We start from the raw sequence: 16708 nt of genomic DNA, 5'->3' as shown, positions 1-16708 counted from the left end.
CCTAAAAAAAAAAAAAAAAAAAAACTCCCCCTAGCTTAAAAATTCTATTCTATTTTACAAACAGGGTTACTTTAAATTAATATGATGTTGAAAAGGCCTTCTTAAATAAATGATCAAAATTTTTTTATTAATTCTAAAAAGAAAAAAAAAAAATTGTATATGAACTTGGATGGCTATGCTGCTCAAATTCATGTAAGGCCTAAATGGCATCTGGAAGTCCCTTAGTCCATCCTGTGAGTGACTGAGTTTCTTGTCTGAACTGTTTCTTCAATAAGCCATTCATTATTTCCATCAGACTGACAGTAACGGGATTATATGACAAATATAAGTGCCAGTATATATCATTCTGGTCTGCTCAGTTGTGCACTTCATGTCCTGTGAAGTGAACTCCTTGATCTCTGTCTATCTCCATAGGAGTCCTATAGTCAGCGTAGCAATGTCTGAGACCACAAATAATGGCCTTTTGAGTGTCTGTCTGCCAGGATAGGTTTGTAGCAACCTTGTCACGGTGTCCACACAAGTCAGAGCATATTATCCATCCTCAGACATAAGCATAGGTCCTGTGCAATCCACTTGCCATCATTGGGCAGGTTCTGTCATTCATGGTACAAATCCAGGATGATGGGAAGGCACTCAAGCATGTTCAAAGGAACACCGAACTGGCACAGTTATTTCAAGCTTCAGGTACACCTCTATATGACAGGGGCACACTCAGGCTTCTGGCTATTGCCCGTAGAGGTCATTGTCCCTTACAGCCTCCTTTTTTCTGGAGTAACCAAGGCTGCTATGTCCTTTACAGGGAAGTCTTCCACTGCCTGTATTCTGACCAGGGCATCTGCTTGTGGATTCCCCGGTGGTGTGTTGGGTTTAAATCTCAGTTCTGTCGCATACTCAGTTTTAGCCTGGATAACTTATTTAAACTCATAGTGCTTGACTTCCCTCACCTTCAAATTGGGCATAGATCCCACAGGTAAACATTTTCAATATAGGACCTTGTGTATAGTACTCGATAGTATTTACTGTTATTCATAAATGACAGTGTGCTTTATATATAACAAGGACGGAATATTTGTTGAAATGAATTAGGAAGTGGACTCCAGGTTCTGGGTACAGCCTGCTGGTCACCCCAATGCAGTACATGATTTCAGGAGTTCCTGGGAGGTGCACATGGTTGATGGATGCTTCCCACCCATCAACACACATCTCCCATGAAGGCCTGGAGATCTGCTTCTGAAAGTTCAGATCTTTGAAAACCCTATGGAACAATTCTCCTCTGCACATATGGGCTACCATGAGTGGGGATCCACCATAAAAGCAACTGTTTTTCTTTCATTCTTTTTTATCAGTAGTTGATTTCTAGCCCTTGTCAAAAATGCCATTTTCTAATGACATTAGGGACAGTAGGAGGAAGAGATAAGTATTTGGTTGCAATTTTGGCAAAGGCTTCTAAAATTACTGTTCCGTGTCCCTGAGGAACTAGAGAAGACGTATGCTACCCATTTGAATAAAACAGCATCTCAAGCCCGTGAAACCTGAAAGAGATGAGAAAGAAGGGCTGCATTGAGATCTGCATGGAGAGTCACAATGGTAGTGCCTCTCTCTGACGCAAGCTGAGGCCAGACATAGAATTCTTGTGCAATGGTGGAAGAAAGATTCTTAAGTCCAAAAGAACCATAATAAGTGGCTTTGGACATATATGAGCATGGGCTGTCTGAGAAAAGTTCAGCGGAATTGGCTTTAGGGAATTTCTCATCCAGAGGACCTTTAATCATCGGCTGGTGTCTTGTTCATTGCACTTGCTTTTCTAGGTTAAAAAAAAAAAAAAAAAAAAAAATGACTGCCACATTCTTAGAGCCCTTCTCAAAGCTTTCAGACCAAATTCTATATAAATAGCTCCAAAGACATCCATGAGTCCCATATAAATGGGAACTGGTAGAACTGCTGAAACTTCCCTCCACCCCCTCCAAAGCTTAAATTATTTTTTAAACAGGAAGGCTCTTTAGGTGCAGTGTCTTGGAAAGTACATTATCTGAAGAAGCTCTTGCAGGGTGAGAAGTCATACACACCAGATAGGGTGAATATTGGCATGTTGGAGAACCACAAGTTTTTATATACTTCAGGTTTTTATTTTCTCAAAAGGATTTCAATGTCAGTTCAGTAAATTAACAGGGCCTTGCCTCAGGTTATATATACTCCACATTGAAGAAAACCACAATAGAGTTATTTTAAGAACTGATGAGTCAACTAAGAACCTACCTGACAACACATCAGTAGTGTATAACCCTCTGTACTGGGTTCCACATGACCTCAAATAAAATGACCACTTTCTCCTGACCAGTCTGTATGTAAGTACAATTACTACTCATTCATTGTGAATATTTTTATTTAATACTGATTATAATTTCCACAGGTGAGCTTGATGAAAAATATGGATTTCACATCTGAAATATCACTATATATCTACTTCTTAAAAACTAAATCTTTTAAAATAGTTCTGCCTTTCTCCTCTGATCCCTCTGTTTCTCTTCTCTTTCTTTGTTTCATCTTTTCTGTATGTCCTCCTCTGTCTTCTTTCTGTTTGTTCCTCTCTTCCTCCTCTTTGCTCCTTTCCTTTCCTCTCCTCTCCTATTCCCTTCTCTTGCTTCCCCTACTCCCTCCTCTTGGCTCCCTTTGTACAAATGCTTTCTGATGTCTAATTTTAGGTACATGATAGATGTTAAAGAATAATAAATCATAAAACCAGTAAGATATGGTGTTCCAGAAACCATTTCTTTGAATAGTGACCACAGCTTAAGAAGCACTCCACATTGAGTCATGAGGTAAGTTTGACAGGATTATATTATCTCTGTTTGGGATGTGGCTTTAGAAAGTGAATTTAAGAAATGAATAAAGAGAAATAGCACACAAACTGGAAAGAAAATGAAACAATTATTAAAATTTTATTTTAAATATTCTCTTACTAGATTTCCTCACTTCCTTAGCTAAAAGTTTAGAGTCATTATTTTTTGGAAATGTTCAGAGACATCTTCTAAGTTTTCACTCCCTCAAAAGCAGTAAAATCATATAACAACAACTTTAGTAAGTTTACAACAATTGTATCTTCACAGCAATCTTAAATATAGATACATTTAGATTTCCTTTTACAGGTAGAGAAATTGAAGTACAAAATAAATTGATGTTATATGATGAATAAAGTATATCCAGAACTCCAAACTATGTCTCCACATTTTAAGCCCATTTAATTTATCTGCTTTCCCATGTATTTTAACCTTTCTGTTTACCTTCTTCCTTTCCTGTTTTCTTTATCTTTTGCCTCTTTTTCCCTCACCCTCTCCCAGCAGATTATTTGGGAGTGCTTACCCTAGAACCAGCTCTGGTGAGACACAAGTAGCAAAAAAAAAAAAAAATCTGTAGTTATAAGACTTGATCACACATCATTCCCATATAAATGCCTACATAAAGAAAACAGTAGTGTTAATTTTCCCCAACCAATGTAATTTTGTAAAATTTTGTGAAATTTTGTCATTGGTGAAATGCAACATAATATCAATTTAGTTCCATTTTTCCAATATCTCCTGGGATTGCTTTGGAAATCATCCCTGAGTCTGTATTCATTCCATTATTTGCTGCATACAGACAGCTTCATTTATAGGAAGGAAATTTTATTTTTTTTGTGGTAAATATAGAACATTTGCCATTTCATCAGCCTTCACGTGTATAATGCAGTGACTGCTGGTCAACCATCACCATGAGCAGACTCAGACTTTTCCATCACCCCTGACAGAGGCTCACTGGCCCCAAGCACTGTGCTTTGTTTCCCCCTTCATCCCACTCACTGCTGGTGATCACAGTTAACTTTGATCTCTACACATTTTCTTATTCTAGATATTTCATCTAAGGGCAGTCATACAAAGTTGTGCTTTTGTGACTGACTTATTTCACTCAACATACTGTTTTCAAAGTTCCTTCGTGCTGTAGTGTGTGTCAGGATACATTTCTCTTTATGGCTGAGTGAAGTTCCATTATACATACGGCCAACTATTAAAATCCCAAATATTAATAACTTTTCCTTTAATAAATATTGTCAGTGTAGAAAATAAATAAATAATGAATAGAACTACAAGAGTGCTAAGGCGGGATATCGGTTTGTAGCACTGGGGAGCATAGGAGGTGGCTAATGCTACTGACCCCTATCCCCGAGACTGAGAGAAACTAGCAAGGCTGTCTCCTACTTTGGACGAAGGAAAAAGCTCCCAGGGTGACAAAGTAGGAAAAAGAAGAAGGAATCATGAGAAAAGAGTTCGAAAAAATCTCTATATGTCTTTTTATACGATAGATCAATGTTTGCTTTCTCTCTGAATATTTTGGCAACTTTGAAGAAAATACATGCGTCTCTGGGTATTGGTCAATGTCCTACATACGTTTCCATATCATGGATTGTCCTTTGCACAATGATGCATAGTAGAATAGTACACCTTTCTAATTTTAAACATTAACCATTATAATTTTACACTATTATAAACAAAACAGGAAACTATAAAGAGCAAAATAAATATCACTTATAGTGAGTGTCACCTCTGTTGTTGTTGTTGTTATGTGCCTCGGGTCGGACCCAGAACATAGTGACCCCTCCTTGGGTTTCCGAGGCAGTATCACTATGGAAGTATATTGTCCCATCTACCTTCCAAGGAGTGGCTTCTGGGCTTGAACCAACAGCCTTCTGATTAGCAGTCAAGTGCCTTAGGCACTACACTACCAGAGCTCACCTATAGAATATAAAAAATAAAACTGTTGAAATGGCTTTGCATTTGTATTTGTCTTCTGTAAAACCAGGAATAATAAGGTACCCCAGGGGTATCTTTATTCCTTAAGGAAAATGATCTGTGCTGTGGATGATTATACTTACTTTCAGGGTCATCAACTGTCATTTGAACTGAAGTGATTGGAAGGATGAGCAATGTGACAGAATTCATCTTCCTGGGCCTGACTCATAACATGGAGCTTCAAAAACTTTTCTTTGCTGTGTTTTTAATTGTCTACTTGGCCACCCTGGCAGGCAACCTGCTCATCATGATCACCATCAGCACCAACAGGGAATTAGGGTCCCCCATGTACTTCTTCCTGTCTTACTTATCCTTTATAGATAGTTGCTATTCTTCATCCATGACCCCCAAAATGCTAGCTGACACTCTCGCTGTGAGAAAAACCATCTCTTTCAGGGGATGCATGACTCAAGTCTTCGCTGAGCATTTTTTTGGTGCTGCTGAAATCATCCTGCTGACGGTGATGGCCTATGACCGCTATGTGGCCATCTGCAAACCCCTGCACTACATGACCCTTATGAACCACAGGATGTGCAGTCTTCTGGTGGGAGTAGCCTGGGCTGGAGGTTTTGTCCACGCAACCATGCAGATCCTTTTCATAGTATGGCTGCCCTTCTGTGGCCCGAATATCATAGACCACTTCATGTGTGACTTGAACCCTTTGTTGAAACTTGTCTGCATGGACACTCATTCTCTTGGTCTCTTTGTTGCTGCTAACAGTGGATTCATATGCTTGTTAAACTTCCTTCTCTTGATGGTGTCTTATGTGGTCATCCTGCGCTCCCTAAAGAACCATAGCTTAGAGGGGAGGCGCAAAGCTCTCTCCACCTGTGTCTCTCACATCACCGTGGTCGTCTTATTCTTCGTGCCTTGCATATTTGTGTATCTGCGCCCAGTGACTACCTTCTCCATTGATAAATCTGTGGCTGTCTTTTATATCATAATCACTCCCATGTTAAACCCCTTAATCTACACCCTAAGAAATGCAGAGGTGAAAAATGCTATGAAGAAGCTCTGGGGTCAAAAAGTGACTTTAACTGAGAAATAATTAATTGCACCAAGATAAAATGACTTTATTCTTCAAATGGTGAAGAGAGAAGAAGATAATTTATACGGTTTAGGTTAAGTGAAAACTGATTTGTCAAAAGTACTTTGATATTGACATGTATAGCCTTTGAGAAAAAAAAGTGCAGATAGGAAATTATTTATCACTGTAAGAATATCTCATTATATTTATTTATTTTCTTTTTGATTATTGACCTGTAAAATACTGACAGCAATCTATTTAGTCTTGTTAAAAAGCATATTTCTCATTTGACATGGCTCTACAAATTCCAATTTAGCAGAGTGTTGTTATATTTATAAATCCACATTTTAAACAAATTATCCAGCTATTTCTTAAGCCAGTGATCTACTCACATTCTTTGAATCATAATGCTACAGATTGTGTTCACAACTTCTGTATCCAAAAAGAAAGGTTCAGTATTTCTTGTTGATGCACTATTTGGATGAAAACTTACTGTTATCTTAATGAGTTATCTACATCGACAGATTATTTTGTCACTATTTTGCTATATGTAGGAGATATTATATATCGTTTCTCGTATGCATATTTTGGGGGAATGAGTGATAGGGTTTAGTGTGACATAATGTTTAAGAGTATAATGTCTGAGTAAGGCAGCCTTGAGTTTAAATATAAGTTTTTCCACTTACAGAGAGAACTTTGGCAAACATGGCCTCTTTAGGTTTCATTTAAAGCGAATGAGAGTTATTATCAGGATAAAATAAAATAAACCATGTAATACCACCAGAGTTCCTTATAAAACTCCTAGTAGGCAGTAAATGCTTAATAAATATTCATTATTATACACATCCTTTATTGCTGGAGTGTGTTTAATTACAATAGAATTACTCAACTGGTCCTAAGTGTTACTTTAATTTTCTTTGTGCTTTGGACGATGTGATCCACTTTTTCTCTGTCCCTCTGCAAAGAAGGATACTGAGAAAGCTGACTGGTCTAATGGGAGTCTTGGGGACTGCAGTTGGATCCAACCTCCTCAGATATTCTTGAATCTCTGTCTAATGGTTGTCTGATCTCCATTGTCCTCATGGCTTCATGCCATTGTACTTGATGGCTTCAGGGACTTATTTTCTGCAGGTGACCTCTATTTTAAAGTGAAGAGAGTTGCTTTACTATGAACCAATGGTCAATACACAAGCAACTAGAATATGAACACATTTTAAAAAGAGATGATAGTTCAGAGGAGATATCATGGTTCAGAGGTTAAGTGAGATTTTGGAGTCATGTTTTCTTAGTTCAATGTGACTTGGGCAAATTCTTTGACCTTTTTATGCTACATTCTACTCATCTATGAAATGGTAATATCAGTGCCTACCTAAGCCTACCTAAAGTATTGGGGCCAATATCTGGGCTAATATATATTGAGTGCTTTTAACAATGCCTAACATATAGTAAACCTCATAAAATTAATTTTTAAAAAGAAAAGAAAAGTATTGACTAGTGCTAACCAACTCCCAGTTGGAGCAGATTTGGGTGGGTATCTCCTAGAAGTAGCAGGACCCTCATTCATCTGGGACAGGATCTTTGTGTATCTTGCCTTAGTCCCTATCTCCTTAGATCAAAAGTTACTTTCACATATGGACAGCCTGTCTCACGTAGTTTTTGTTTTTGTTTCCTTTTTCACTTGAACTTCATGCATTCATGTACTGACATTAAAGGTCTTATTTAGCCCCTGCAAGTCCTGTAAGCCTCCAGGTTTCAGATGGTGTTGAAGCATTTGGAGCTCTGGAGTCCACAGAGCTGAATGGATCCATCTCACTAGTTAATGTAACACTACATGTGTCTTTCAGAATCTTATTTTAATCTAGTTTATAAGTACCTGAGATGGTAGTACTGTTTCATTTTAAGCAGTAGATGAGATAATGTCTGAAAAATAGGCAGGACAGTGCCTGATACTCAAAGACACAGACAGTATAAGTGTCTATGCTGATGAGATTCAAGAAAGATTAAGTCACACCCTTAATAAATCCTTAATAAATGTTGCAGTGTCTATTACATCCTTCACTTCTTCATCAATACCCCATTACATTCTGACTTTTTAAGAAACAATATGGATTATATTTGGTATTCAATTGCATGTAGATATTCAATAAGGAGGCAATGAAGAATTTTCAGAATTCTGAGATTAAACCCAGTAGAATTAATATGACAGAGGAAATTAACACCCAGAAAAATCCACCTTAAAATTCTCAACATAGTACAAATAAAAATCGGCTTGAGAAAGAGTCCAAAATTTAATATTTTTAATGGCAAATAAGAAAGCTGTAACATAATAATTAGTAACTGTTGTTGTTGTTGTTATGTGCCGTCGAGTTGGCCCCGACTCATAGTGACCCCTCCTTGGTTTCTGAGGCAGTATCTCTATGGAAGTAGATTGCTCAACCTTCCTTCCGAGGAGTGGCTGGTGGGTTTGAACCGCCAGCCTTCTGGTTAGCAGTCAAGTGCTTTAGCCATTATGCTACCAGAGCTCCTATAGTAACTGTAGCAAAGCTAATATTTATTTAGTACAATGTGGCAAGAACTATGAAGACATTGTCTTATATAATTCTCATGAGCTTTATGAAAATAGGTAATTCTATTCCTGTTTTCAGAAAAATCACCTGAAGCCTGGATAATTTCAATAGCTTACTCAAGGTCACAGAGCTAGTAAATGTCTGATGTGGGATTTGAACTCATGTAATTTGGCTCCAGAAGCTGTATTTTTAGTGGAGAAATATAGACAATACATAACTAAACGTAATCAAGATAAATTCAGAGAATGAAAAAATGTTAATTTTTTTGTTAAAATGTTAAGCAAGTAATGTGATTAAAAAAATAACTGAGTGAGGCAATGAGCACTTTAGTTTGGGTGTTCAAAGAAGACTCATGATTTCTAAGAATGTGAGACAATGAGCTGAAGGACATGATGAAAACCATTAAAGAGATGTTTCTTCCATTGGGATGGAGCATCATATTTCACAAGAATGAGTGTGACTATGTGCTGGCCTATATTCTGACTTGCAGATCAACAACCAGCTTAACTGCAATCATAATGATTTATCTCTAAATTAAAATCAGAATGATGATACATAAAAAGTATACTCAGTGAACCATCTCCACCGAGAAGACTTTATGTCCTTTATGGCTCTCGCTCTCTTTGGTGAACTCTTTGGTGCACTCTTTGGTGCAGTAAACAGCATTAATCTCCACTTCACTTCTTTATGACCTTCTTTCCTTATAATTGAGACTTTTTTTTTATTTGAAAAACTTCAATTACTTAAAGCAGCTTAACTTATCTGACTGGTAAAAGATTTGTTTAATGAAATCTGCACTGTGGGGGTTAAGTTTGTGTGTCAACTTAGCTGGGCCTGGTTCAGTGGCTGGGCAGCTGAATGTAGTATTCCCCATGAGACTAGTAATCAACTCCATAGTGGAATCTACTGGGAGTGCCTGAGTAGCTGTCTTTGGGTATGTGGCATGCTTCTCGTATACAAGAAATGACTTTGGGAATGGTCTCTAGCTTATGGCACACTTGAACCCTGCATGTAGCCATGCCATTTTTCAACAGCCTGCCATGCTCTGCCGACCTTGGCACTTTCAACGGACTTGAGTTAATGGCCTTCCATGTGGTTTGGTAACATCAGGCTGTGCCTTTTTTATTTGTCAACCTTAGGCTTGTCAATCTCAGCAGCTGGCAGCTGTTTGAGTGAAGAAAAGCTTCTAGCTCCAGTGGGCCAAGAGTAGGAGGCAGAGCTGAAGCCCAAGTTTGAGGGGCTTTCACCCAAGCCCTAGAACCTAGTACTTTGAACTTGGACTTAAAGCCTCCAAACTGTATGAGAATAAACTCCTGTTTGTTTAAGCCATCCCATTTGTGGTATGTTTCTATTAGAGCAACACTAGGTAACCAGAACATGCACTGGATTATTATTGGCCTTTTCATGGCTATAAGGTTTTGCACAGTTAAGACCCAACAAACACCCATCTTTCTGACTTCATTACCATTCTCTCCCAAGTTCACTGATTCAGCTTCCAGGTGGAGTAGAGTTGGGCTGATAACTCTTCTACAATTAGCAGGACCCACATTTCATGGTCAGGAACTCTGTGGAGCTTATCCAGGTCCCTGTTGCCTTAGTTGAAAAATGGCCCTTCTTGTATGACCAACCATATCTCACATAGTTTTATATTTGAATGTCAAACATGTGTTTACTGACATTTAGGGTCCTTATTCAGGTTTGATAGTCTAGTAAGCATTAGAGTACTCGATGATGTGACATGATTTGGAACCCTGGAGTCAACAGAGCTAGGACTTATTTGCATTCCACTATTTACTGTAAAGGACTCTGGTGTCACAATCGTTAAGGCATTTGGCTGCTAACCAGAAGACTGATGGTTCAAGCCCACCAGCTTCTCTATGGGAAGAAGATGAGGCAATCTACTTCCATGAAAATTTATAGCCTTGGAAACCCTATGGGTTGCTATCAGTTGGAATTGACTCAAAGGCAGTGGGTTTAGTAACATAAGGAGGAGCCCCAGTGGTGCAATAATTATGTGCTTGGCTGCTAACCCAGAGATCAAAAGTTTAAACTCACCAATAGCTCTGTAGGAGAAATGACCTGGCTTCCATAAAATTTGGACCAAAAAAACAAACCACTCTCAGAAATTCAGAAATGGTAAATTCTATAAAGACACCTGGAGGAGAAAAATCATATTAGATAGTAAATAAATGTTTCATCTATCATGAAAAGAATTATTTGGAAATAAGGTATATGTCCTTGGACCACAGAAATCTTCTTCAATGTAATTAACAATAACTATATTTGGTCTATACAGATCTGCATATGATCAGATACAAACGCATGTATCATAAGATACAGACATTTGTGTGGTGAGATAAAGACCTATATAGGATAGAATACAATACATGCATTGACAAATAAAACCCACATGGTAAAGTGTAAACACTTGTGTGATTAGAGATACACCAGTGCGTAGTCAAATATAATCTTTGTTCAGTCAGATACATGTTTGTTTGTGGTAAGATACAGACCTATGTATTATAGGATCTAGACCTTTGTATATTCAGATAGAGACTGTGTGTGATAATGTAAAGAATCATGTGTAGTCAGATAAAGACCTACATATTGTTGGAAATATATCCAAATTGGATACAGATATATGTGTGTTTGGATACAGATCAACCTATGGTCAGGTACAGAACTCTGAATGGTTTCATGCAGACCTATGTGTAGTCAGAAAAAGACTCATGTGTGGTCAGACACAGACTCATATATGTTTACATATTGATCCAACTTTGGTCACATATAGATCCTTGTGTATTCATATATATGCTCATGTGTGACCTTGTAAAGATTCATTTATGGTCAGGCACAGGTCTATGTGTGCATATCTGTGGCTTTGAGTATTGTGCAAATAACTCATGCCAGCAAAAGGCATTGAGTCCCTTCAGATCAACTCAATGAAATATGTATCAAATGTAAATAAGAGAATTCCTTTTGCAAATAAGGAAAACAAAGAGCAAGTTCTATGCACTCTATGGATCTGATTATAAATTTTCATTAAGACTTATAAATTAAATCTTCACTATATGACTGTTATTCTAGATGGGAAATCTAGATTTCCCATCTAGAATGTCACTTTATTAAAAAACTATATGAAGACACGAAATTCTAAAGCAATTTAAAAATTTAATCTTCTTGATATATAAAATAAAATAGTAAAAGAATAAACTTCAAATTATTACTAAAAATAATAAACAAATTATTGTTGCTGTTTTTGTTATGTGCCGTTGAGTCGGACCCGACTCATAGTGACCCCTCCTTGGGTTTCCGAGGCAGTATCACTACAGAAGTAAATTGCCCCATCTTCCTTCTGAGGAGTGGCTGGTGGGTTTGAACCACCAGTTTTCTGGTTAGCAGTCAAGTGCCTTCAAATAAAATTTGTATATATATTTAATAATTTAAAATTTATCAGTAAAAAGTCTGACTTCAATACACTGAGAATTCAAGAATATAAGTTATAAACTTTCTGGGGTGAATTCATTATCCCAGACATCGTGCAAGAAACAGAGTGTACAAAAATAATTAAGTAACTTTCCCTGCCTTCAAGGAACTTATGTTGTTGTTGTTATGTGCCATCAAGTCAGACTTACAGATCAGTGAATATAAATACAGAATTTACTGTGATTTTTATCTCATTATTTAGTATAACTATACAAATTTGAAAATTGACTAACTGTCCAAAAGTGGAGGATTTAGTCATGTTAACTAGACCCCGAAAAATGTTTAATATTATTTGATGATTAATTCTGTGGTTAAGAATAGTTGAGATTATGTAAGAAATAGCCATTTAATAATCAAAATCAAAACAAATTAATTGCTATAGAATCGATTCTGACTCATAGTGACCCTTTAAGATAGAGGAGAACTATCCCATAGGGTTTTGGAGGCTGTGATCTTTACGGAACCAGTCATATCTATCTTCTCTGAGTGGCTAGTGGGTTCGAACTACCAAGCTTTTGGTTACAAGCCAAGTGTTTAACTACTGCACTACCAAGGATTCTTTCAATGAAATAACACCAGGACTAAAAAACTGGGGAAAAAAAAAAAAAAAAAAAGTCACTCAACCAATGTGTTTTACAGTTAAATGAACCCAATTCCCCATCACCTTAGATCATCATGGAACAAGACTAAATAGAGGAGGCAGAGACCATGAATGTCTTTGACTACAAATTTCCTAATATTTCAGGAGAAGGTAATATTTTATTTTAACCCTTATTCAAAAGATAAATTTTCACACAGACTTTATGAAGGAGGCCTCTGTCAAATAAAACAAAATATTCTGTTTGCCTTATCACCTAATAATCTACATTCCTTTAGTAAGAGACATGAGAATGGAAATAACATAAATTGTCATCATCTATCTTGACAATGAAATCATGAAAAATAACCAGGTGTCAAGTGCTATGTTGTATTTCTGATGCTCATTGATCATGGACTTTGCTAATTTTGTATGTGAAAGGCATGGTGTAGGTTCCTATTAGAAGTTCATGAAATGCTGTAAAAATAAGTTGATGGGATATTGAAAAAGCAGAAAATTATTATCAGATATTTTAAACTATCTAGAAAGAAAAGTGGATCATCTTTATGCAAATATAATACCAGTCAAAGCTGCTCCACTTGAGGAGATAAGATGAGTTCCCAATTAGGAGAATAAGATCTAGTCGTTTTTCTGCTCATCTGCCTAGTTCATTCAGAGTCTTCTTGCATATTTAGCCTTTGTAGGACTAATTTAGAACTTTGAAGCATGCATTCTCTTAAACCTTAACATGTTAAGCAATGTAAACAAAACTACATATTTAAGATATCTCACAGATACAAAAATAAAACATGTATTTCTAACATTAATATGAGCTCTCCCTGCATGGGACAGATGAAACGTATTTTTCTGTCTTATTTACAATTATATTATTCTGAAATCTGCAATACACACTGTTATTTGTTAAAAAAGTGTCTGATATGAACTGTAGCATAAGTCATCACATAGTACATAAATCTATAGACTCAACAGAACCATTCAGCACCAAAAGAAAAAGACACAATATATTCCTAAGAAATAAAAGTTATAAATTTTTTTTGAGCAAAATTTTTCATTGGAAGTATTCCAATAAATGTTTTTCATCGTACACATGTCATTTGATGTGAGGAAATAATTTACTACAATTAAATAATTACACACAGGTTTCCTGGGATCAACTCGATAGCAGTGGGTTTGGGGATTTGTTTTGTTTTGTTTGCCTGGAAAGGTCAATTCTTTATTAAAAGTAAGGGATGCATTTGTCTTTAACTTCGTTTTCTTTTTTGGGTCCAAAGTTTCTTCATGGCATTTTTCATCTCTGCATTTCTAAGAGTGTAGATTATTGGATTCAACACAGGAGCGAAAATAGTGTAAAACACAATCGAGAATTTATCAGTGGGCAAAGTATAAGGAGGTCTCCCATTCATGAAAATACAGGGGACAAAGAAGAGGACCACCACAGTGGTGTGGGAGCCACAGGTACACAAGGCTTTGTGCCTCCCTTCATGACTAAGGTTCTTCAGGGAGTGCAGAATGACTCCACAGGAGATGAGTAACAGTCAAAAGATGACCACACATATTACCCCATCTCTGATGATCACATTGAGACCAATGATGTACGTGTCAGTGCAGGCAAGTTTTAATAATGGGTGCATGTCACAGGTGAAGTGGTCAATGACATTGGTACCACAGAAGGGAAGGTTGTAAACAAGGAGAAGGTGAAGTGCAGCATGCACAAAACCTCCAACCCAGGCTGCTAGCAGCAGCAGAACACACACCCATTGGTTCATGATGGTCATATATTGCAGGGGTTTACAGATAGCCACATAGCAGTCATAGGCTTTGGCTACCAGAAGTAAAATCTCAGCTCCACCAAATAAGTGTTCTACAAAAAGCTGAGTCATGCAAGCTTGGAAAGAAATGGTTTTCTTCTCATAGAGAACATTGATAATCATAATTGGTGCAACTGTAGTAGAATAAACAGCATTCATAAAGGATAAGTATTCAAGAAAGAAGTACATTAGGGAATCCAGGATTGGATTAATCACCCCAGGCACAACAACAAGAAGGTTGCTTACCATTGTCACAATGTAAGTGAGTAAGAACACAACAAATATGTTAAATATTTCTCTTTATATTCCTTCTGTATAAGTATACAGTTTAATATCTCTGTCATTTTAGTACTTTGACTTTTTACTCCACAACTCTTATGAGAAAATAACCTAATTTGCTTTTTTTTTTAATAAAAACATCTTCACTTTGCTCAATCTAATGGTCAGTTTCAGTCCTTTTCTAACCCAAACTAGCACTCTTATGAATTGAAGTAATAACTTACTTGCATAAATATCTTCTTAGGTCTCTGAAATTCACTCATACAAGGTTCACAGTTTTACATCAGTCTCTAATTATAAAGGGATTAGCGAGCAATGCTTACAGAGGACTTTCATGTACCATATAGGAGATTTACAAATATTAGAACATTAAAATTAAAAAAAAATGAATAAGTAAATAAATAAACTCACTTCTAGTCAATTCCAGCTCATAGTGACACACATTGGGTTTCCAAGGCTGTAAATCTTACTGAAGCAGACTGCCTTATTTTTCTACCATGAAGTGCCTAGTAATTTCAAACCACTGACATTTTGGTCAGAAGCCAGATGCCTTAACCACTGGACCACCAAAATTCCTTTGACCTTTAAAATATCCCCTCAAATATTTGCATTTGAAATTAGTTTCTAAGAATACTGATGTTAGAGAAAGTAAACATACTGTAGATCTTTAAAGGATGAAAAAGGCCAGAAAAGTATTACAGAATTGAGTTAATTTCCATGTATTTTATAAATCACAAATGCTCTTTAACAAGACTGATTATCAAAATCAATTAGAAGAACTATGAAAGATGATGACTTTCCAAGTAACACTTTTAATGTATTTTTACATAATGTAAAGCCTAATGAAGATTTTTAGGGAAAAAACATACTTCCTAGACTACCTGTACAGGAGCTCTGGTAGCATAGTGCCTAAGTCACTTGACTGCTAACCAAAAGGCTGGCAGTTCAAATCCACCAGCCACTCCTCAGAAGGAAGGTTGGGCAATCTACTTCTGTAGAGATACTGCCTCAGAAACCCAAGGAGGAGTCTCTATAAGTCCGATCTGACTTGACAGCACATAACTACAACAATAAGACTACCTGTACAGTGTAACAGTCATTTTATCCAAGTGTTGAATTGTGATGTGTCCTCCCTTGTTCTAAAAGGTAACACTCCATATATTGATGCCATCTCTGTAGACACAGAAGGGAAGATAATATAAGCACCATCACAGGACCTAGAAATGTTTCCTTGTGTCCAACTCTTGCCATCATTCAGGTTGTCTGTCTCATCTCAGTTTTTTTGAAAATTGTTGCCTTTTAAATTGTTGGTATCTTTAATACAAAAATGTTCTCTAACCAAAAGAAGTCTGATCCTTGATTATGACAAAGAGAACAAAAACCTCATGGCTGGCATAATTTATCATAAAACAAGTAAATGTCAAATAAGTAATATGAGGTTAAAAAAGTAAGCAGCAAATGTTATAGAAGAGAGAACTGTGAATTGTTTAGATAAATATATCACAGTTTGTGTTTTAGAAATGAAATAACCTTTGCAACATTTTGATTCTCATTGTGTTACGCTGGTCTGACTTTATACAGCATAGTTGAACTTTGGTTTGCCTACCAGATACAGAAAATTTTCATATTCATATCTCTTTGTGCTTTGAGTCCATTATTTAATTCCTGAAAAAGGCAGCTCATACAGACAAGTACTCACTGTGGTAAAGATAAGAGACTTTGGATATTTTATTTACATTTGAACTACAGCCCATATTGTTGTCATTTAATGGATGCACCTTAAAATGTGACTCTTCTATAATTAAACTCATTGGGACCTTAATCATAATTCTGAGAGTAGATTCCTTATCTCCAGAGATGACTGAAGGATAATCACCCACATGGAACAGGATGTATAGGACCAGGTCCTTGGGGAGAAAAATCACAAAAGAATAACCTAAGGTCAAATCACCAAAAGGGAAGAGTCCAGTTTGGGCAGAATTTGAATATGTAAAAACCGTGGCCTTCAAAATAGGCAAAACTGTTGAGTGTGTGAGAGCTCTGATGTACTTTTAAGTGATACATTTGCATATTGCATCTGAATAAGAAAGTTGAATAATAATAAATAAGGAAGACTGAAG

General features: G+C 36.7%; 1 protein-coding gene and 1 pseudogene across 1 annotated transcript; one reads left to right on the top strand and one right to left on the bottom strand.

Moving 5' to 3' along the window:
• The first annotated feature begins 4938 nt into the window (after nucleotides 1-4938).
• Nucleotides 4939-5871, top strand: LOC103210892 (olfactory receptor 4C12-like). Its single transcript, XM_007956808.2, has one exon. It carries the CDS (start codon nucleotides 4951-4953, stop codon nucleotides 5869-5871), a length of 921 nt encoding a protein of 306 aa, XP_007954999.1. The 5' UTR covers nucleotides 4939-4950.
• A 7871-nt stretch (nucleotides 5872-13742) lies between these two features.
• On the bottom strand, nucleotides 13743-14600 carry LOC103210891 (annotated as a pseudogene).
• Nucleotides 14601-16708: the final 2108 nt, after the last annotated feature.

The sequence above is a fragment of the Orycteropus afer genome, unplaced genomic scaffold (assembly GCF_000298275.1).
Source record: "Orycteropus afer afer isolate SDZICR_OR568_19922 unplaced genomic scaffold, OryAfe1.0 scaffold00666, whole genome shotgun sequence".
NCBI classification, from domain to species: Eukaryota; Metazoa; Chordata; class Mammalia; order Tubulidentata; family Orycteropodidae; genus Orycteropus; species Orycteropus afer.
Note: the sequence above shows the minus strand (reverse complement) of the source record. Positions and strands in the feature narration are given on the sequence as shown.